Here is a 22,853-nt window from a genome sequence, read left to right as displayed (position 1 = left end):
TTGTAGTCTCCCATAATAATCACTCCACCCTGTACTCGTTGTACTAATTTGATGATGCATGTCTTGCATCGCCAACCACAGTCTGCTTCAAATGAACAGCTACCCATCTGCCTATCTCCTATTCTTTTTGGCTGCAATTCATCTGCTATCATCAGCAATACAGTATCCTCCCCCCCCCCCAAATTCTATCTTCTCTATCTTCCATGAAAATACTAAACCCTTTACATTCTCTCCCTGTAACTACATCATCTTGTAAAATTTAATTTCTCCTTTATTTATTTTACGTATAGTTCTCTTTAAATCTTAATTACACTTAAATTGCACTTGTATCTGTGCCCTTAGTAAAATCCTTCTCTAGTAAGACTTTATTCTCATAACTTCTATATTTCTCTTGGCCGATCTTTACATATAAGAATGATGCTAGTGGTTTTGGGGACAAAGGGAATATAAATGGTCAATGCCAACTCCCTTGTCTCTACACTGGTTCTAATTCATTTTTTGGATTCAGGGAAAATTTATTTTTTTATTGCACCACCCCGAATCCTAGATTAACAAAGAATGTAGAATCAAGGAACCAGAAACAGTTTAGCTTACAATGTTATGTTACTATAGGTTATGTTTGCAGTCATAGCCTCACCATAAATTAATCTCCCGCTGTGGTCCGTATTTTATGAGCAAGTACAACAGAGAAGAAAATCAGGCAAGTCATCAGTTAAACAAAAAGAACAAAACATTTAATTCAATTGATACATATTACACATTATGAATGCACTCTGATTAAGTAATCTGCAATTGCTAATGAATGAGCACTGATTTCACAGATTCTCTATATCTATCTTAGCATGTATGACAAAGAACTTCATTTATGATTTACGACTTATATTTGAAAGATCACACTTATTCATCAATATTAAAGACATTTGTTAACTGAATTACTAATGTAGCTCCACGTGCTCTCATACAATTTCTCTCACAAAATTCTCATAACTTACTCAATCATTAAAAGAAACAATCTCTAGAGTCCTTCCTAAAATTTACAGATATCCTTTTAGTACACATTTGCAAAAAAAAACTAGACTGTACGTTACCAATTGCTGGGGAAACTATTTGGCCACCTCACATATCTCGTCAGGACAAATACTTTCGACTCCACGTTCCTTCTGCTTTTTCTGAGGCATTCTTCAAGGGTTCGATCTGCACCTACTTCTGCCTCCGAAAATAAGTAGATGTTATTCTTTGGTGAACTGGCTCAACATCGTAACGAAATCTCCGTAAGCATCAGTGAATATCTTCTGCTGGGTCGCCGATTGGTAAATTTTCAGGAAATCCATGGCAAAGTTCCTCAGTCATTATCTCGAATCTGCGGGGAACGAGGGGATGCCACGAGGAGGCTCCACACACCACAGTAAGACCGCACGAGACCCGGAGCATAAGAGAGCACAAGCCTCAGAGTAAGAAGAAGATTTTTTCTGGCGCTGCACGACTTTTTAAATTGCGCACCACATGTTAACATTATGTCATCGATTTCTCCTCCCATTTTTCAGTGTCACTTCACGTCACCCAGTACTGAGCGCCATACATGGAATCCTTAGCGTGATTTTCGGAATGCATGAGTGGGGGGCGGGGGAGGGAACTACTACTACTTGCTTACGAAAAGGGTGCACCTGTACTCTTTGTTGCACGGGTTTTTGATTCCGGCCACCTTTTATTTAATCGGATTATCTCTTTCTCCCAGCAATTTATAAGTACTTACACTTAAGCAGTAAGATTTAAGCAATTTAGCAGTTCATAATACTTTACATTATAACAAAATAAATGAAAGATTCGCAGTATATTTTAGTAATTTACAAGAGTTTAGTATATTCTGATATATCAATAATTGATTCAAAATGTAACCCCATGTTAAGTCTGAAGGAAACGTAAATTAATCCAATTTTAGTTTCATTCAGAACTTAACAAAGACTCTCTCTCTCTCTCTCTCTCATCAAAAAATTTTTTTTTGTTTGTTATTGGTCATTCCTGTGTATTCTCTGGGGGGGGGGTTCACTTCTTCCTTGGTCTGAGGGCGTACCTTGTTTGAACAAATTTTTTCAATCTGATTATTTTCTACAACTTCGCATTCTTCATCTGTCTGCATGAGATTACTTTTACTCTGCATTCTTTCTTCATATGATTTCTCATTCCTATCCTTATTTTTAACTTCATGATTCTCTCTACTAAACCATTTCCTTCCCATGAGAAATAATTCATTTCGAGAGAAATTACAAGAAAACTTGTACTTCTCTTGAAAGTTAGTTCCTAAAATTACCTGAACCTGTGGGTGGGATGTCTTAGGGAGGACTAGCAATTCTTGTCTATTTGGCAAGAATTGCTAGTTAATTCAGGAAGGTATGTTTTTACTCTTACTTTCTTGTTCGCATAAACATAGGATGTCGATATCCCTGATATTCTGATTGGTTTCCTCAGATTAGAAATTCCTCGCCATATACGAGATTTTATTTCTTGAAAATAATTTCCCAAAATGACAGAGGCCTGGGAACCAGTATCTAACAACACGTTACAATGCGATCTTTGTATCTTACCCTTAATTTTCATTTTTGATTCTCTTTCATTTGTATAGCCTTTATTTCTTTTCTTATTATCACAGTGCACATGCCCAAAATTTGATTCTTTGTTGTTTTTCCAAGTCTGACTAATTCCTGTAACTTTTGGTTAGGTTGCACTAACCAATGCCAAAAACTCCTCCTCCTCTTGTTACTGATACTTCTGGCATTGGTATATAGAAACTGCAGCATCCCTTTAGGTCCCCACCCACCTTTACTTCCTGAATTTCCTACTCTATTTAATATTTTTGCTTGAGAGACTAGATTCCATACGTGGTCATTCTGACACTCACTCGCCTCATGGGTGCCTTCACATAAACTCACTTGCTTCCACCCTAATTGCTTAAGTTTTCCTGAATTTGCTCTTCAGCATGCGTGGAGGATACTTTTTCATAAAGTAAAGAGGTGAGTTGAATATCTCTAATTTTGATATCAGTCTACTTTTCTAATGCTAGTTTACTTCATATGATGAGGAAGGAGAGTGGATCCATATGAATGATGAAGGAAAATGGTGATAATGTGTAATGTCTTATGTCTAATTTTACATCAAACAACTTTCCTCTACTTCTTTTAATTTTCTGACAGCTGACTTACAACTTAAATGCTTAAATGTAGACCACATATTGCTCTGTAAAATGTTACATTTTTCTCTATATAACTAAGGTTTTGAAAAGCTTTTCTCTGGAAACCCATGCTTTTCTCTTGTTGTACGGTTTTTCTAGCTCTACAAAACCTAAGTAGAGATCTTTGTTATACTCCTGCAAGTTCTCAGCTAAGAGAAAATGTAATCCTAACAACCATGATTTGGCCTGAACTCAGCCTGCTTTTCTCAAAGTTTTCCCTTCTCTGAATCTTACCTAGAACACTTGGTAAGAAAATTGGTTTGTAATTTCTCATGTTTAGTGGTATTTCCCATTTTTATAGAGGAATAATATGATAGTTCCTATGCATTTATCTGAAATTTGACTTTTTGACAAAGCCCTCTGAAGTATGTAAGCAGCTGTAAACTCATACCTCCATATGTTGGCATTTCTGGTCTGTGCTTTTTCAAGTTTTTGATGGCTTTCTCTGCTCTGACTGTAATGTACTCTTGAATATTTTATATCATTCTTCTGTCAGTTTTCCTATAATGATCTTTCCAAGTAATAACCCCAGCCATCTAGAATTTCTTTATTTTTGGTTTTTCATGTCACCTTTATCATTTCTGATTCATTTTAGAGTTATTAGTTCCTCCATTTCTGCATAGGAGTAACAACATACGTATAGCTAGATCTCTGATTTCATCAGTAGTAAATGGATTATTAAAAAAGATTAATTACCTCTAAAAGGACCTCAGAAAATAACTCATGTCATTAGCATTTTTTTTTAAATTTCTTACTCTATTAATTTTTATTAATAATATTGTCAGTCATTTGTTCAGTCTTCTTTAGAATGTGTATTTAAAATGTGTGACAGTCTTTTCTGTAAAAAATGTAAGCTACATGAGTTCTTATATTTGCCATTACCAAATCATTATTTTGAGGATTTGTTAATGCAGGATACAATCACATATAAGCTGATGTCTGTTTAAATGTTTACAAAATATCTATTATAAATAAGATTGTAAATAATTATTTACTTGACCACTCTCCAGATTTTTATCAGGAGTTGATTAGGTAAAAACCAACATTATTATTGTTGTTATTATTATTATTATTATTATTATTGCCTGGGCACCTCCATGAAGTCCTAAGACTCATCCTGGGAGACCCAAACTATCAACACTACTGTACTTCTCCATTAAACCATTAACAGACAAATCACTCACAACTGACTCAAGCAAGTCATTCCATTCATTCACCATTCTTCAAGCAAAAAATCTCATCCTCACATCCATGCTAACTACACTCTTACCCAACTTCCAGGGATAATATCATATCTCTCCTTTTTTTTGCTATATCAACCAACTTTTGTGATAAAAAAACTCTCAATCTATATAGGGAGCATGCTCCTCATAGGAAGCATTCCACAGACCACTCACCATTTTGGTCACTCGCCTCTGGACTACTTCCTGATCCCTGAGAAACCCAGCCAGACCTGAGCAAAGTAATCCAGATGTGGTTGTATCAAGGCTACATGAAGTGAAATGATAATCCCTTTATCTTTACTTGTTAGTGTGTTCTTCAATAACCAAGTAATCTCTAACAAGTAACCAAGCAAACTCTGCATCACGTTCATTAACTATTATCCTACCCGACATTGCATCATCAAAGAACAAATGAATATCTCCGTTCAGATTATTTCCTATATTATTTATGTACTAATTAAACATCAGTGGTCCAAGCAAAAAGCCCTGTAGCACACCACTAGGTGATTTACCTTCTCTTGGATTCTGCTCCACCACATACTTTTTGGTATCTGTCAACTGCCCTTTTATCCATATCACCAGTTTCATATCCATCCCCATTTGTTGCAGTTTGCTTAATAAAGTTCCAGGTGGTATCCTGTCAAACACCTTGCAGAATCCAGCAGTATCAATTGTGTAGCCATTCCCTTCATCCAACTCGACTGTCACCTATACAAGTTTAATACCTATAAAAAGTTAATACATTGCTGACCTACCTTTCACAAAGCCATGCTGCCCCTCATAAAGTATCATATCCACTCATTCCTGAATTCTCTTTTTTGACCAACTTTTCCAGTACTTTTACCACCACTTTGAGATAAAGATGCTAAGAAATTATATTGTTGGTTGCATCCTTTATCTAAGTAAACAAAGTTTTCATGTGAAGTAAATTCACAACTGGGCTACTTGTATATATAGAGGCTATTGACATCACATCAATTGCCTTAGTATCCCATAATCGGGCGCGCCGGCCATATGTGTAATGTGTGCGGTGCACACAGGCTCCAGGATAGTAAAGGTGCCAAAGAGGAGGAAATACTTAAAAAAAAAAACGTTTTTTTAAAGTGATTTTTTTATTGAAGGGGGGGGGCAATAGGGGTGCAAACTAAAGTTTTGCACACAGGCGCCGGACACTACTGGCACGCTACTTGGCATCCTTATACTGTGTGCAAAACTGGCACACCCCTGCCCATAATGCAAGGCACATATTCTTATGGGCATGTATTATGCTATGCATTAATGGAATGGCCACTACCACACCAGTTATGGCTTTTATTTTGGTCTCATCAGTGGGAGCCAGACCCAGTAGAGCTACCAAGATTGAAGTAATGCAGAAGTCATACATTTCCCATATACTAGTAGTCAAAAGTCAAGAATATAATTTCTTAGCATCTTTAATTTATAGTAGAACCAAGTGAGAAAAAACTTTCAACATCTTTCTATAATCTAGAGTATTTTAGCAATAAGGTGTGACACCTTTTGACTATTTGTATGGGAAATATATGACTTCTGCATTACTTCAATCTTGGTATCTCCACTGGGTCTGGCTCCCACTAATGAGAGTTCAATAAAAGTTGAAACCGGTCTGGGTGGTGTCCCTTCCCATAATGCATAGCATTATACATCTCCATAAGGATATGTGTTGCACTGTGGGATACTAAGGGAATTGATGTGAAATCATTAGCCTCTGTATTCAAGTAGCTGAATCATTAAGTGACTTCATGCAAAATTGTTTACTTATACTTGGATAAAGGATGAAACCAAGAATATAATTTTTTGGCATCTCTAATTTATAATGTCATTACAATATCTTCACTTGGTTCATATACCCTTGCTTGAATGATCAAAAATTTCATCAAGCTGTTACCTATCTACCATCTGTACACATTAAGGTTATCCTTCTGTAGTCATTCTATCTCCTACTTGCCACATAATGAAAAGATATTTTGGTGAAAATATCCTTTCACCTAATTGGCCTTATAATCTGATTTTGCATTCCTTACCATACCGGTCACCTTTCTCCTTATGTACCCTCCACATTTTCTTTTTTTATAGCCCATGCTTAATGATACTACTCATGCATCTAACTGCAACCTGATTTACCCTCCTGACCATGGGTATATGGCATGATAATGCTTCTGCCAGGTAACTCTTGACTATCCCCAAGCACTGTGAACATCCTTCCCTCGAGCTTTTATGATATAATACTCCATAATAATGCTTCAAGCTGCCTCCTAAGTACACCCTCTGTCCAAAAAGAAACCAAACTTTTCGAAAATAGAAGAAACTAGTGGTGCCACCTGTTGTATCTTTTTGTTGTCAATTTATGACATTTGTTTCATTAGAAGCTGAGTTATAGTGTTTTGACGAATGGTCGTAAAATGAGTTTCAAATAGAGAGCTGCGATTGACTTTTGTGTTAAACTTGGGAAACGTTTTACCGAAACGCAACAAATGCTTCAAAAAGCATATGGTGATGAATGCTTATCCTATACTCAAGTTTTAAGCAATTTCAAAGTGGTCGTGAGACGCTTCAGGACGACGAAAAGCTGGGCCATCCAAAAACTGGACTGAGTGAAGTTAACATCCAAAAAGTGCATGATTTCATCAAAGAAAACCTGAAATCCTTTCTTTTAGGGTTACACGGTGATCAGCATTCATTTTAAAAATTTTACGGAATTTATAACCGTGTTAAAAAAACTTTTTTATTATCCCGACGTTTCGATCTTCACATCAAGATCATCATCTGAAGCGTACATAAATATACAGGACAAGCTGAGTTACATCATTAACTGTGAGCTAGAGAAACAGTAATGTGATCACGTTATTCTACTGGCGTGACCTCTGGTGGAAAAAAAAAAAATTATTATAAATTACATCAAGCTAAATTCTATTTTATGATGACAGGAATAAACATTCTTTCAGAAACAATTGGTGTCCTATTTTTAGTATTACAATTCTTATTTTTGATTTACAGTACTGGATTTTCTACAGTCCTGTTTATAGTTGTTCTTAGTGAGGAAGGTTCTGTGGGTCAAATATATACCTTCCATATGTTTGGAATTTTTAGACCATCATTATTGTTCAGATTGGGGTGGTTGACAATAATCTCACAGGCTTCGTTGAATTTTCATTCATACTATGTTTTAGTGTGATGTAGACAGCTAGTGGTTTTCCAGTCAATTCTGTGTAAGGTATTCAGGGAATCATCAGAAAGGCCAGCTTCACCATAATTATTATATTTAATGTGTCGTTTATGTTCCTTTTGTCTAATAGGAATTGTGCATCCTGTTTTTCCTATTGTACTTGCAACATATGGTATGTTGCAAGTACAATAAATCCGGTATACTCCAGGGTGGGGGTGGGCTAGTGGAGGGAGTGGGTCTTTGAATGAGTTGAGTAAGCTTTTTAATTTTGCAGGAGGTTTAAAGGTGGCTTTGAAGTTGTACTTTTGTAATACTCTGTTTATTTTGTCTGATATTCCTTTAATGTAGGGAATGGTCATAGTTTTACTGTAGTCTGGTTTGTCTTTGTTTTTTTTATTGTGGTTTTGTAGAGAATTTTGTTAATAGTGTTTTGGCTGTATCCGTTTTTTTGTAAGTTATTACTGATAATTTTAAATTCATCTTTCAGTGCCTGTTCACTGGAACAGATCATCTGAGCTCTGTTTTTTAGCATGTTGATGACACCTAGTTTTTGTGTTGGAGTTTGTGTATATATTGTCCTGTATGTGTCGGTTTTTGGTAAACAGTGAAGGAAAGATTGCCAGAGGGGAAGATGTGTGACAAGTGTATCTAGAAACGGAAGTGTGTTGTGTATTTCAATTGTGAACTGTATGGGTTTGTGTTGTTTGTTTAGGTGGCTAAGGAATGTGTCTAATGTCTGGCGGCCATGGGAACAGATCACGAAAACATCGTCAACGTATCTGAGCCAGACTTTGGGTTTTAGAGGGGAGGAATCTAGGGCAAGTTGTTCAAAATGTTCCATGTAAAAGTCAGCAATGGGGGAGGGGGATAATGGCGAGCCCATGGCTGTGCCTTCTTTTTGTAAGTAGAAGGCATTTTGCCATACAAAATAACCCGGCCGTAATACATGCTCAAAGAGCGCCGTGATATCTGGATGGAATTTGTTCTGTAGGAGAAGGATTGTGTCATTGATTGGGACATTCATAAAGAGGGCAGAGACGTCAGAACTGACTAATAAATCATCTTTTTCTAATGTAATGTCTTTGATGATGTTTATGAAGTGTTGTGTGTGTGTTTGATATAGGAGGGGGGAAATGACCTACCAATTCCTTGAGTGTTGCCACTAATTTTTTGGCGGTGATATGTCGGGTTATCAATTCCTTTGACGATAGGTCTTAGCGGGGGTGTTTTCTTTGTGAATTTTCGGTAGCCCGTAAATTCTTGGGGGAGTGTGCGTAGTGAGGAAACATTTTTTTTTTCACCGTATCTTCAGGCCGTGTGGTAATTGACTTAAGTAGTTTCTCTGTTTTGTTTTTTGTTCTGTTGGTTGGGTTGTAGTTAACTAATTTGTATGTGTTATTGTCAGAGACCAGCAGATTCATTTTTTCTACATAAGTGGCACGGTTTAAAATGACAGTGGCATTTCCTTTATCGGCTCTGGTTATTACTATGTTTGGATTTGTTTTAAGTGATTTTATCGCTGTTAATTCGTGTTTAGTTATGTTGCTTATTATTGTTTTGTTATGGTTTAAAATGTTGGCAGTTTCTATACGTATTTTGTCTGCTATGTTATTAGGTATGAATCTTAGGCCTCTTTTCATATTACAAAAAACTTCAAGTTTATTTATCGATTTCGGTGCTATAGCAAAATTTAAACCTTTGTTAAGTATAGAGATTTCGTCTTTGTTTAGAGCGTGGTTAGATAGGTTGACTGTGTTATTGATACCTGTGGGTGATTGGTGGCTCCTGTTGTTTCTTGCTTCTGGTTGGTTGTTGTTGTTCACTGTGGCAAACTTTGAATATGGCGGCTGGTTTTGTCGTTCTTTTAGTCTTTGGAATTTGGAAATTAGGTTTTCTTTCTTCGTTTTGGAGGATGTGGTTTGCTGTGTTGTCCGTAATCTTTTCTAGGATTATCCAGATATCTGTGTTTAAGTAGCTAGACAGTTCCGTTTTTTCTTTTAGTAGCTGGTTTTGTGTAGCAGCTAGGTTCTTTCTGGTAGCTTGGATCTGCTCTCTGAGTAGTGCTTTCTCGATGCAGTGGTATATTCGGTGTGCCTTTGTTGAGGTGAATTTTCTCTTTAGCCTGATGCAATTAGGAGTGATATTGCTGTCCCTACACCGTTTTAAAAAAGCTAGTCGATTGATCAAATTTGAAACTTGGATCTTCAGCTTACCGTATTGATTACATCGCTTGTGGGTCGAATCTCTATGAATTATCATAATATCAAAATAAACAGAGTACTACAAAAGTACAACCTCAAAGCCACCTTTAAACCTCCTGCAAAATTAAAAAGCTTACTCACCTCATCCAAAGACCCACTAGCCCACCCTGGAGTATACCGGGTTTATTGTACTTGCAACATACCATATATAGGAGAAACAGGACGCGCAATTCCTATTAGACAAAAGGAACATAAACGATACATTAAATATAATAATTATGGTGAAGCTGGCCTTTCTGATCATGCCCTGAATACCTTACACAGACTTGACTGGAAAACCACTAGCTGTCTACATCACACTAAAACATGGTATGAACAGAAATTCAAGGAAGCCTGTGAGATTATTATCACCCACCCCAATCTGAACAATAATGATGGTCTAAAAATTCCAAACATATGGAAGGTATATATTTGACCCACAGAACCTTCCTCACTAAGAACAACTATAAACAGGACTGTAGAAAATCCAGTATTGTAAATCAAAAATAAGAATTGTAATACTAAAAATAGGACACCAATTGTTCTGAAAGAATGTTTATTCCTGTCATCATAAAATAGAATTTAGCTTGATGTAATTTATAATAATTTTTTTTTTCACCAGAGGTCATGCCAGTAGAATAATTTTTGTTTCTCTAGCTTACAGTTAATGATGTAACTCAGCTTGTCCTGTGTATTTATGTATGCTCCAGATGATGATCTTGATGTGAAGATCGAAACGTCGGGATAATAAAAAAGTTTTTAACACGGTTGTAAATTCCATAAAATTTTTACAATGAAAACCTGAAATCTTCCATGAGATTGAAGATGAATTCGGGATTCCAAAATCAACTGTGCACAACATTTTGACCGAGAGTTTGGGCCTTTGTAAATTGAATTTGTGATTTGTTCCCCACAAGTTGACCGATGACCGAAACATTTATTGAATTGAACACTGCAAGAACCTCATTAAAACCGCTTGTAAGGACTTAAACTTCCTTGAAACAATTGTTACTGGTGACGAAACATGGTGTTTTGAGTATGAACCTGAAACAAAGTGCCAGAGTACTGAGTGGAGACCAACAGAAGAGGGGCATCCAAAAAAAAAAAAGTCGCTTGGAGAAGGCAAAAGTAAAGACAATGTTCATTTGTTTCTATGATTCCAAGGGCATTATCCACATAGAATTCATTCCACCTGGCCAAACGGTGAATGGTGGATTTTATCTCAAAGTTTTGAAGCGATTGATAGCGAGAATTCGTCGCGTACGGCATGAATATCGTGATGCAAGCAGTTGGTCACTTTTGCACGATAATGCACCATCTCATCTCATCGTTCGAACATTGTGAGACAGTTTTTGAGCAAAAACCAAGTTTGTGTGTTGGATCACTCGCTGTATTAACCTGATTTAGCACCCTGTGACTTCTTTATCTTCCCCTGACTTCATTTGCCGATGAAAGGAAAGCGATACGACACCATTGAAAACATTCAAGTTGCAGTAACCATGACGCTCAACAGTATCCCAAAAACCAATATAAAAAACTCATTTAACGAATTAATTGACAGTGCCAAATGCTGTATCAAAGCTGAGTTAGAGTATATTGATTAAAATAAATGATTTGAATAATTATAATTGGCCTGTGTTTTATTTTCTATCAAAAGTTTGGTTTCTTTTTGGACAGAGGGTGTATATCATAATCATCTGCTTATAATTTCACATATAACCTTTCTTAATTGGGCTCTTTCCACATGTTTTACCTCTCAAGTTAAGACTATGTGATCACTTTCCCCCAATTGAAGGCAACATAGCAACCTTAGTTATGTCTTCTGACATAACTTAGGTGGCTTCTGATCCTATAACAAGATCCAACACTATCATACCTAGAGTCCCCTCCATCACATTCTAATTCAAGTAATTATCTCTCAATAAGTGTATGAATTCCATTTCTTTCCTACAATGTGATCTTTCCTCTTTCCAATCTATGTCTCTGAGATTGAAGTCCCCATATTAATTACTCGACTTGCAATCTGCTGATGCATCATCCATGTCACCCTTGGCCTATATAAGCAATCGATTTTATATTTTGTCCTGTTGGCCTCAATCTTACATAAGATTAACTCAGAAGAACTGCTTTCTGCTCTTATTGGCTACAATTCATCTGCTATCATCAGCAGTGCCCCCACCCCAGTTCTGTTTACTCTGTCTTCCTTTAAAATACTACACTCTTCACATTCTATCCCTGTAACAGCTTCATCTGCTGTTAACCAAGTCTCACTAATGCCTATGAGTTTTGGCAAGGTTGCACTAACCAATGCCAAAAACTTTCCTCTTATTCCTGATGCTTCTAGCATTACTATATATAGAAACTATAGCATCCCCTTAGGCTCCCAATCACCTTTATATATTGAATTGACTTCCCTCTTCTGTATTGTTACCTGAGAGACAAAAAATACAGAGATTCTGTATTTTTTGTTCACTCACATGCTCGCTTTATTCATGGGTACCTTCACACACATTCATCTGCATCTGCCCTAATTTTTGTCTTTAGTTTTCCTGACTAATTGCTTCCACACTCTCAGTGAACAAAACTCTGTCTAGATATATAATTCTGAATCCATATAAGTGCAGTCCATCAGCATTGTACAAATCTTTTCATCCATCAAACTCAGGCCATAGGTTCACAAAACTCTACATCATTCTTTCTGCAACCTGCATATTGATTCATTAGCTATCATCACTCTCCTCAGTTTGCCTGTATCATAGTATGGCAGCTGACACTCACAAACTTCATTCATATTCTCCCTCATAGAACACTTTTCACCTCTCAGGTCATTGGTTCCAGCCAAAACAATCAGTTCTTTCACCTTCCCTTTCTGTATTCTGACAGCATTACTAATATTATTAATTTTCACACCAGGGACTTTCATGAAGAACTCCCCTTATCATAGTATTGCCATAAATAATTATTTGCTTATGCTCATTCTCTCGATTATTCTTACAATTGTCTTTTTTGGATCCAGACCTTTTTTTGTTTCTATTTATCTTTTGCTCTTTCTGCAGTCTTTCAATGTTATGCTTTGTTCTGTAAAGGACTACATGCAAGCACCCAATTTCTTTATTCAGGTCTTCTACATTCTCCTGAACTTCCATCACTTCACTTTCAGTATTATCACCAATATTTACATTTTCAAGTCTTGTATCAATGCTCTCTACTCTACTGTCACTGTCTGCATTCACTTTCAAAGCATTTATTATACTCTCTCACCAGTTTCATTCTTATTTCATAAATGTTTCAACTTCAGGAGACAATCGATGCACTGGAAAACTCCCACGTCACTGAGAATGAAAAAAGCAAAAATGAGCAAGTCAAAACTGAAGGCAATGCTAATCGTTTATATATATATATATATATGTGTAGAAAGTATTTTACCTTGGGTATAATAAATGTTAAAAATACCAAGCTATTTTAAACCTGGTTTTACTCCATTTCCCAAGTAAGCAAACAGACAAATAATAAGTCAAGTTTGCACCTGCACGTAATGCAAGTCTAGCTGACCCTGCAGGTAGTGCAAGACTAAGGCAACTCATAGTAAAAGTAGAATAAGCTCTGATCACTAATCTTAATATTTACCCATAATGAAAAGCACATCTCTGGAGAAGATGTATGATGCTTTGTATTAAAGGCAAGGGGCCACTACCCAGACCGGTTTCGACCTTTATTGAGGTCTCATCAGTGGGAGCTAGGCTAGAAATATCAAGATTTTAGTAATACAGAGCTTATAAGTATTTTACCAGAACAAGTTACCATAAGGTGTTTTAACCTTATTAAATAAAAATCTCAGGAGTTACCTTGGTCTTGCACTATCTGCAGTGTCAGCTAGACTTGCATTACGTGCAGGCGCAAACTTGACTTATTATTTGTCTGTTTGCTTACTTTGGAAATGGAGTAAAACCAGGTTTAAAATAGCTTGGTATCTTTAACATTTATTATACCCAAGGTAAAATACTTTCTACATTTATATCTCCTCCTGAGATTTTTGGTAACTTGTTCTGGTAAAATACTTATAAGCTCTGTATTACTAAAATCTTGATATTTCTAGCCTAGCTCCCACTGATGAGACCTCAATAAAGGTCGAAACCGGTCTGAGCAGTGGCCCCTTGCCTTTAATACAAAGCATCATACATCTCCTCCAGAGATGTGCTTTGCATTATGGGTAAATATTAAGATTAGTGATCAGAGCTTATTCTACTTTTGCCATGAGTTACCTTGGTCTTGCACTACCTGCAGGGTCAGCTAGACTTGCATTACGTGCAGGCGCAAACTTGACTTATTATTTGTCTGTTTGCTTACTTGGGAAATGGAGTAAAACCAGGTTTAAAATAGCTTGGTATCTTTAACATATATATATATATATATATATATATATATATATATATATAATGGGTACCAGAGGGTCAGATAGTTAACCAACATTATTACCATTATTTGAGGTTCTGGCCAAGCTGAGAGAACTAGTGAGGAAGAAGAGATATGATCTGTGGAAGAACACTTGGATTCTCCATCAGGACAACATTACAGCCCACAGTGCACTGTCTGTAAAGCAGTATCTGGCTGATAAGAAGATCCCAATGTTGGACCATCCACCTTACTCGCTGGACTTAGCTCCATGCGATTTTTACTTTTTTCAAAGTTGAAATCCACATTGAAGGGCACCCATTTTCAATCAGTGGATGAGGTAAAGGAGAAAACGGCAGTGCTACTGAAGCAGACAACACCTGATGACTTGCAGTACTTCTTCCAACAATGGAAAATTCGTATGCAATAGTGTATGGATAGAGGAGGGGAGTATGTTGAAGGGGATAACAATTAAGTTGTACAATTGTAATAATAAATCACATTTCTACAACCAGTCTCGTTATTTAATAGCCACACCTCATATGGAACTGCAAGGCTGGTGATTATGAGGAGCTTAGGAGACAGCTTGCAGGTGTAGCATGGAATGAGGAGTTGGCTGTCAATGTGTAAATGTATTCCAATGGTCAGAAAATTAAATAAGGTAGGTATGAAATGGATGAATGAAGAGATTAAGCATGCAATACAGAGGAAAAAAGGCATTATGGAGCAGCATAAGAGAAGTGGTAATAATCAATTCCATAAGGATTACAAAGAACAGGCAAGGAGGGTGACTTCATTGGTAAGGGTGGCAAAAGTGAAGTATGAGCAGCAGTAAGCTAATGAAACCAAAAAGAATCCTAGGGAGTTCTTTCAATATGTAGCCAGCAAAAAAAAAAAAAATAGAAAAAGAAAGAATGAATGATTCTGGAAGGAAGACAGTGATATAAGAATAACTGCTTGGGAAGATATAATGGAGATAATGAGTAGTTCATAAAGGTCTTTCATTCTTGTGATATGACATCATGGAGAGTTTGAGAGCAGTTGATGATGGGAAAGAGAGACTGGCTGTAAGTGAGCAAGATGTATATGGGGAATTGAACAAACTTTATATCAATAAGGCTGTGGGACTTGATAATATATCACAACGTTTTAAAAGAAATGTGCCAGGAAGTTGGCATCTGCCTTGATATATGTATATATATATTTTTTTTTAATATATGTCTTGCACTGGATCGAGTTCCAAAGGAATGGAAGGGGGGGGAAGATTGTGCCGCTACATAAGGGAGGTGATAGAACTCAAGCATCAAATTATAGGCCTATCTATGTGTCAGGTGTTGTGGGTAAGGTGTTGGAGAAGCTAGTGAGAATTAGGATCCAGAATTCAGTTGACAACAATAATATTATCTTTGATGGACAGCATGGATTTGCTAAAAGGAGGTCATGTTTTAGTAATTTACTTACTTAGTACAATAAGGTGACGGCTTCATTGGACAGAGGAGAGGGATACGCAGTAGTACACTTAGATTTTGCAAAGGTTTTTGATAGATTACCACATAAGTTGATAGTCATGCTAGAGCAGATGGGGTTGGATATTAGATTAGTGCATTAGATTGGAAACTGGCTATCCGATAGGTATCAGCAGGTTGTGTATGGGGGAGCAATATTTCAGAAGAGGAAAGTCACTAGTGCTGTGTCTCATGGGCCTGATTTTTTTAAATTTTTTTTTTTATTTTTTATGTTGGGCCCATATACAAGAGGTTAGCTTGTCAACCTATAGTACATTAGTACCGTATATGGGTGATGGGTTGTGAAAGGAGTACATTTGATTTAAATGCCTGCATATTGTATTCCTTGGGAAATATGTCAGGGGGAAGACTGTTCCACAGTACTGCAGTATCAGGGATGAATGAGGAAGAAAAGAAACTTGTTCTGTGGGTTTCAAGGTGTACTGTAAAAGGATGTTGGGCGGCAGTTGTACGTGTTCCAGTGGGTTTCGCACAGGGTGGGGGAATTATTGATGCTGTTTCAGATGAACATTTCCCGTGAAAGTATTTATAGAATATACAGATTGCAAAGACCAAGCATCTATGTGAAAGTGAGGGGAGCGAGTTGGTGAGGGATGGGTCATTTATTAGTCTAATTGCTCTCCTCTGTATTGAGTCAAGCATTTTGAGAGTGCTTTTTGGAGCCCCACTCCTGAGAGCAGTATTCGAGAGCTGGGCGGATTTGTGACTTGTATGGCGTTAGCAGCTGTTTAAGGGTGAAGTAACGTCTTGAGCGAAAGAGAGAACCTAGTTTTTTGGAAGCCGAGGATGCAATGGTTGTGATGTGTTTATGCCAGGAGAGGCTTGATATCAAGGTAGTCTTGTCTGTGAATTTGAGTGTCATCGAAAACAATGCTGGGGGAAAATGGTTCTTTTTTTGTGAGAAATAAGACAGAACTAGGTTTTACTAGCGTTGAAGTTAACAAGGTTGTCTGAGCCCCATTGGCAGATGGCTTGGAGGTTGGAATTAAGGGCAGCGGTGGTTGATGCTCTGTGGGTTCAAGTGAGTTGTGTAGAGTAGAGTTTGTCAGATGAAAGGGGGGAATGTAATGTGCTGTCATCTGCAAAACTGTGTATTTGGTTAGAGGTCAACTGAAGTAGGTCATTGATATATAGAAGGAAGAAGATCGGTGAGAGAACTGAACCTTGAGGGACCCCGGCATTAGTTGGATGGTGAGAGGATCGGGAGCAGTCTACCATCACACATAGTATGCATCCAGACAGGCAGCTGGCAATCCATCTGCATGTCCTGAGGTAGTCCAAATGATGGGAGTGTGCTTAGTAAGCCTTTGTGCCAGACTCGGTCAAAGGCTTTGGAGATATCGAGTGCAACTACTTGAGATTCACAAAATTTTTCCATAGCGTTTGTCCAGTGATGGGTGATGTATGAGAGTAGATCTCCTGTTGAACGGCTTTGACGGAATCCATACTGGTGGCCGCTTAATAGCCGGGTACTTTCAAGGTAGATTAGGAGTTGAGAGTTGATGATTTTCTCCATTACTTTTGATAGGACTGAGGTGATTGAGATGGGGGCGATAGTTAGATGGCAGTGATTTGTCACCCTTTTTAGAAATGGATTGAATATAGGCCAGTTTCCAGGTTTTGGGATGTATACCAGTGGAGTAAGAGAGTATGTACAGGTGGCTTTTTAGTGTCTAATTTAGACAGTAGGTTTGTTATGTCTTTTTGGCAAAAGGATAGAGGGAGCAATGTATAATGGGCAGTTGGAATGACTGGAGGGAATTGCCATTGTCAGTTATGTGTGCATTGGAGGCAAAGTGAGATGCCATAAGTTTAGCTTTTTCTGTGGGTGATGTTGCAATTGAGCCATCTGGGTATGATAGAGGTGGGAATAGTGTAGGGCAAAAGTTACGGCCAATTGCCTTGGCAAGAGACCAAAAGGCATGGCTGCTATTTGGACAGGCTGCAAGCTTCCTGCTTTTGGCCCATTCAAATTCTGTTTTGGAAGTATTGATAATTTTCTTGTGTTTGTTATGGGCTTTAGTATAGGTGTTCTTGATTTGAGCCAGTTGTTGTATGCCTGATTCTTCATTTGTATACCCTTGACACATTTTTTGGAAAACCAGGGTTTAGTTAGGGGACAGCAGGTCTGAGTAGTGTGGGGAATATGTTTTCATGCCAATGAGGATCACTTTGGTGATGCGTTCAGACTACTATGCTTCATACATGGGAATGAAGCATAGTAGTCTTGGAGACTGACCCATTTGGCACTGTTATAATGCCAAACTACTCTTGTATGGGAGTGACAGTGTAAGCTTTGTTGCATGGGGGAGGAGATGAGCACTAAGTTGTGGTCAGAATTGCCCAGGGGCTCACTACATTCACTGCATATTTGGAGGGGGTCATTAGTAAGGAAGAGATCTAGGGTATTTGGAGAGTGGTTTGGGTTATCTGGTATTCTGGTTGATTTTTGAACAATTTGTGTGAGGTCATTGGTGACTGCAAATGTTTCAGCATCTCTGCCTGCAGGATCTGTATAACTGGAAGAGGAAAGCCAATTGGTATTATGGATGTTGAAATCACCCAGGAGGACGATTTCGCTGTTAGGAGAGTGGGACTGGAGAAAATCAACTTTTAGGGAGAGGAAATGAAAGAGCTTAGAGTGATTGGTGGTATTAGGAGAGCGGGAGAGGCAGTGGATGAATTTGACTGAGTGGGGGGGGGGGGATATCTTCAGCCAAAGAAGGTCGAAGTTGGGCGATTCCAAGTTAGTTGCTCTCTGGTGGGGTATGTCAGAGCGGATATATGCACAGACGCCTCCCTTGGGTCGAAAGGAGTTAAATAGTATATAGTTAGGAAGGTTGAGATGAATAGTGCTGGGGGGAAGGTGAGATTTCAGTTTCTGTTAAGAAGAATAGGTGGGGTTTGATGGACTGCAGATGGTAGTGGATGCTATTAAGGTTGGAGTTGAAGCCGCGGCTGTTGGAACAGTGGATATGCAAGGTTCTGTGAGGCATGGATTTGACCCCAAGGGTCTTGCACATTTCCTATGCAGTGTCTGCATGCTGGTGTCCTTGGTGGCTGCTAGTGGTGTCACTTGGTTTTTGTACAAGTTTGGATTGTTTGTAGTCTATCAGCTGTTGTCTCCATTTTGGCGTTTTTCTTCTAGTCGTCTTCAGAGTTGGCATCTTTTTTCTCTGTGGGCAAAGGTTAAATTGATTCAAGCATGTATGCGCTACTGGGGGCAAGTGTCCTTTTGCTTGTTGTTTATCGCTGTTGTGTTTATTGGTGAGTCATAGGTCACTTTTACGAGACGTGGTTTAGGGCCATTGCTCTTTAACCTGTATGTTAATGATATTGGCGAAAATTTGGATGGGGATATTCAGTTGTTTGCAGGTGATGCAAAGTTGGGACAAACTATGAAGAGTGTAGAGAAAATGTTTTGGCCTTACAAGAAGACTTGAATAGATTGAGTGAATGGGAATGGGGATGCCAGTTCATTGTTGCAAAATATCTTCTTCTTCCCTTCACGTATTAGGCTTAGTGGCCTGTTACGGGGCTATCCTTAGCCTTTCTAAGCTGTACCTGTCCCAAGGATAAGGTGGCTAGCCCTATGCCTCCTGGTATGTCCTGTCTGTAGATGCATGTATTCATGGGGCCAGTTTGCCTGCTTGCTGGAGGAAAAAACCCCAGATAAACTAGGGAGAAAAACCATGCAGTCCATGCCCAAGACCAGCTAACTTGGCTATGTCTGAGAAAGATCCTTAAGCGCTTCATGTCATCGAGGGAATTGAACCCAGGACACCCCTTTCCTAGACATATGGTTGTGAAGTGCATAGCCACTTGGCTAACCGCACAGATGTTAAGGCTTAAAACTTGGGGAAATAATGATGGTATGTAGAACTTATGCTTGGTGGGGATATATTGTTGGAAGTGGAGGAAATCTTGGGATGACAGTGCATAAGGATTTGATATTTAGGGAACACATTGCCAAAATTGTGAGAACAAAGAATTCTGGGAATGATGCAGAGGACACTGACTTGTAGAAGTAAGGACATTCTTATTTCATTGTATAAGGTTCTGATTAGGCCACACTTGGAATACTGTGCACAGATTTGGTCGCCTGGTTTTCAAAAGCACAAAGAGATGTTGGAAAGGGTCCAGAGGTGACTGACTAGTTTCTGATCTCTGGAATGTCGAATATGAGGAAAGTCTAGTGGATAGGAGGAAGAGGGGTGATATGATGAGACCTACAAGTTAGTAAGGAGTTGTTATAGGAAATGTTGAAGAAGTTTTAAAGAAAACAGTGGGAGATCAGGGGAGAACCCAGAGATCATCCCTGGAAGCTGTATAAGAAAGCATGTTTTAAAAACTGAAAAGTATGTTTTTTGCATGCAGAGTTGTGAATGCCTTGCCTTGAGAGGGTGGTGTCTACAGAGAATTTGAGTGTGTTTAAGGTGCAGTATGGTGAGCTGTGTGTATGACAAAAGGACCTCCTAGATGAGTCTTTGACTCCATGGGGTCTTGGGATGATAATGAGTCTTATCAAGGAAGCTTTCAGCAGCTAGTCTACTAGTCTCTAGAGATCTGCTGAAGATATCGCTCAGATTCCACTTCCATATATTATAGGAATTTTTGAGCATATTGCTGAAGTTCTAAGACCCCTTAGCATTGTGATGTCCTTTCGTCCTCACCTGAATCTTCTTTTTTTGCAGCTGAAAATTAATCAAGTTGTAGTATGGGAATATCACTACTGCTTTATTAGTTCGTCTAAAGGGAAACATATTAAAGGAATTTCTGAATGTATTGCTGAAGTTTTTTATTGTTCTTTCGTAGTATAACCTAATACTAAGTAGTGTTAAGTTTTACATAAGTTCACCTGAAAGGTGGGGGATATCTATCACAAAGATTAATACACATTATGAGGCTTGATAACTACTTGCACATGGCTAATAGTTGCTGACTGGGACAAAAAATAATATTTGTTATTTAATAAAATGAAACTTTCTAAACAAAATCTTTTAACCTCATTAAAATGCAGATGAATATATGTCATATAAAGGACTATTGTAGTAACAAAAATTAATGTAATAAATTATATTTTCTATCGAATTAATGTTTTTACTGTCCTTATTTCTATTTATGGATTTTGCCATTCTTTGAATGGTTCAAACAGCATCACTAAGCATTTTATGGAACTGATATTAACTACTAGGATATATTTATTTAAAATAAAGAGCCAATAGGCTTCATTTTGGTGATGTAAAACATTATTTAAATTAAGGGGATATTAAATCCCACATTGTTTTAAAACCGAATAAGATTTTCATGCCGAATATAGTAACTACAAACGTATCGGAGACTACTAGCGTAAGCTAAAGCACTTAGTTCAAGTACGTAGTACAAACTAGGGCAACTCGTTGCAAAGGTGGAGAAAGTTCTGATCGCTATTCTTAGTATTTTCCATAATGTAAAACCCATCTCCTAGGAGATGTATTATGTCATGCATTATGGTCCAAAGGTGGAGAAAGTTCTAGTATTTTCCATAATGTAAAACCCATCTCCTAGGAGATGTATTATGTCATGCATTGTGGTCCATATGGACCATAATGCATGACATAATACATCTCCTAGGAGATGGGTTTTACATTATGGAAAATACTAAGAATAGCGATCAGAACTTTCTCCACCTTTGCAACGAGTTGCCCTAGTTTGTACTACGTGCTTTAGCTTACACTAGTAGTCGCCGATACGTTTATAGTTACTATATTTGGTTTTAAAACAATGTGGGATTTAATATCCCCTTAATTTAAATAATACTAGGATATATATACCTTTGGGATGAAGTGATGGAGAGGATCCAGAGGCAAGTAACAAAGATTGTGGCAGATTTATGGAATGCTTCCTATGAGAATAAATTAAAATCAGGTGATAGGCAAAAAAAAAAAAAAGAGGAGACATTATCAAAGCATGTAAGTTAAGGGTTTTTTTATAGCATTAACACTGATTTTTTTTTTTTTTCAGTGCATGTTAGAAAGGGAAAGAATGCAGGGTTACCCATGGAAACTGTAAGAGTGTGGTTAGCAAGTGTGTTAGGATTATATTTTTTGTTTGGAGAATAGTAAATAGGTTGGCAGAGGTGGTTATGAGTGCTTCGTCAGTGAATGAGTTTAAGGAGAAGTGTGATAGGTATTGTGTGAATCATGGATCTACCACAGTGAGTCTTCTGATTCCATGGAGATAATAATGCACCTTAAAAAAATGGTGAGGGAGGGGTCAAGCTCTGCACATTAATGAAACAAATCTAAAAAACATTTGTTGTGAGAATCTATACAGAAAATTAAACAGGTACCAGCAGTCACTGCTATGATATAATCACAAAATTAGTAAGCAACAATTGATCTGGATGATTTCATTCTGATTTAATTGAAGTTAATATATTTAAGTTAATACAGTAATCTCAGTTGTTTGATTGCATTAAGAAATGGCTAGTGCTGCTATTCTAGGAATCATTTGGCATGTTACTCATTCAGGTATAATTGACTAAGTTTCTGGTTATGCGAGTCAGACAATTGTGAGAACATGGTGCTATATGTACTTTGCTTAGGACTGCTTTTGAATATATTATTTAATTTTTCTGTTATCTTTATAGTAATGTTCTTATGTTTTTTCCATTAGAAGACAAACTGGAAAGGCCCACACCTCCACTTCCTGGTAAAAAGCCTAGTATTCCACCTCCTATGAAAAAACCTCAGAGGTCCTCCATTAGTGCCAAGCTACCTAGTCCGACTCTGCCTGTTGGGACATCCCCAACACCTACAGCACCTGTAGTGCCATCTCTTGTTTCAGTTGTTACCACCACCGCCACCACTACTACTTCTACCACTACTACACAGTTCTGTAATTTGCCAGTTATCAATGGAACTGTAAGTACTTCAGACCATTTAATCGACGACACCAAAGTTCAGCAGAATGCTTCAAAACATGAAAACATAGGTAAATGAAGGTCTTGTCAGAATAATTTTTAATGTTAAAAGGGTAATTCATATATTAGAATTTTATATATATATATGAAAATTAAAA

The 22,853-nt window shown here is 37.6% G+C and overlaps 1 protein-coding gene across 1 annotated transcript in view; it reads left to right on the top strand.

Moving 5' to 3' along the window:
* Positions 1 to 22,853, top strand: part of LOC150094285 (SH3 domain-containing kinase-binding protein 1-like) — a 305,169-nt gene that overhangs the window by 210,994 nt on the left and 71,322 nt on the right. The window contains exon 10 of the mRNA XM_090411774.1: positions 22,449 to 22,766. Within this exon, the coding sequence (XP_090267900.1) occupies positions 22,449 to 22,766 (318 nt within the window). The remainder of the gene's footprint in view (positions 1 to 22,448; positions 22,767 to 22,853) is intronic.

This window comes from Typopeltis vanoorti, chromosome 22, assembly GCF_054136105.1.
Source record: "Typopeltis vanoorti isolate ZY-2024b chromosome 22, IOZ_Tvanoo_1.0, whole genome shotgun sequence".
Classification (NCBI taxonomy): domain Eukaryota; kingdom Metazoa; phylum Arthropoda; class Arachnida; order Uropygi; family Thelyphonidae; genus Typopeltis; species Typopeltis vanoorti.
The sequence above is the reverse complement of the archived record's forward strand: the minus strand, read 5'-3'. Positions and strand labels throughout refer to the sequence as shown.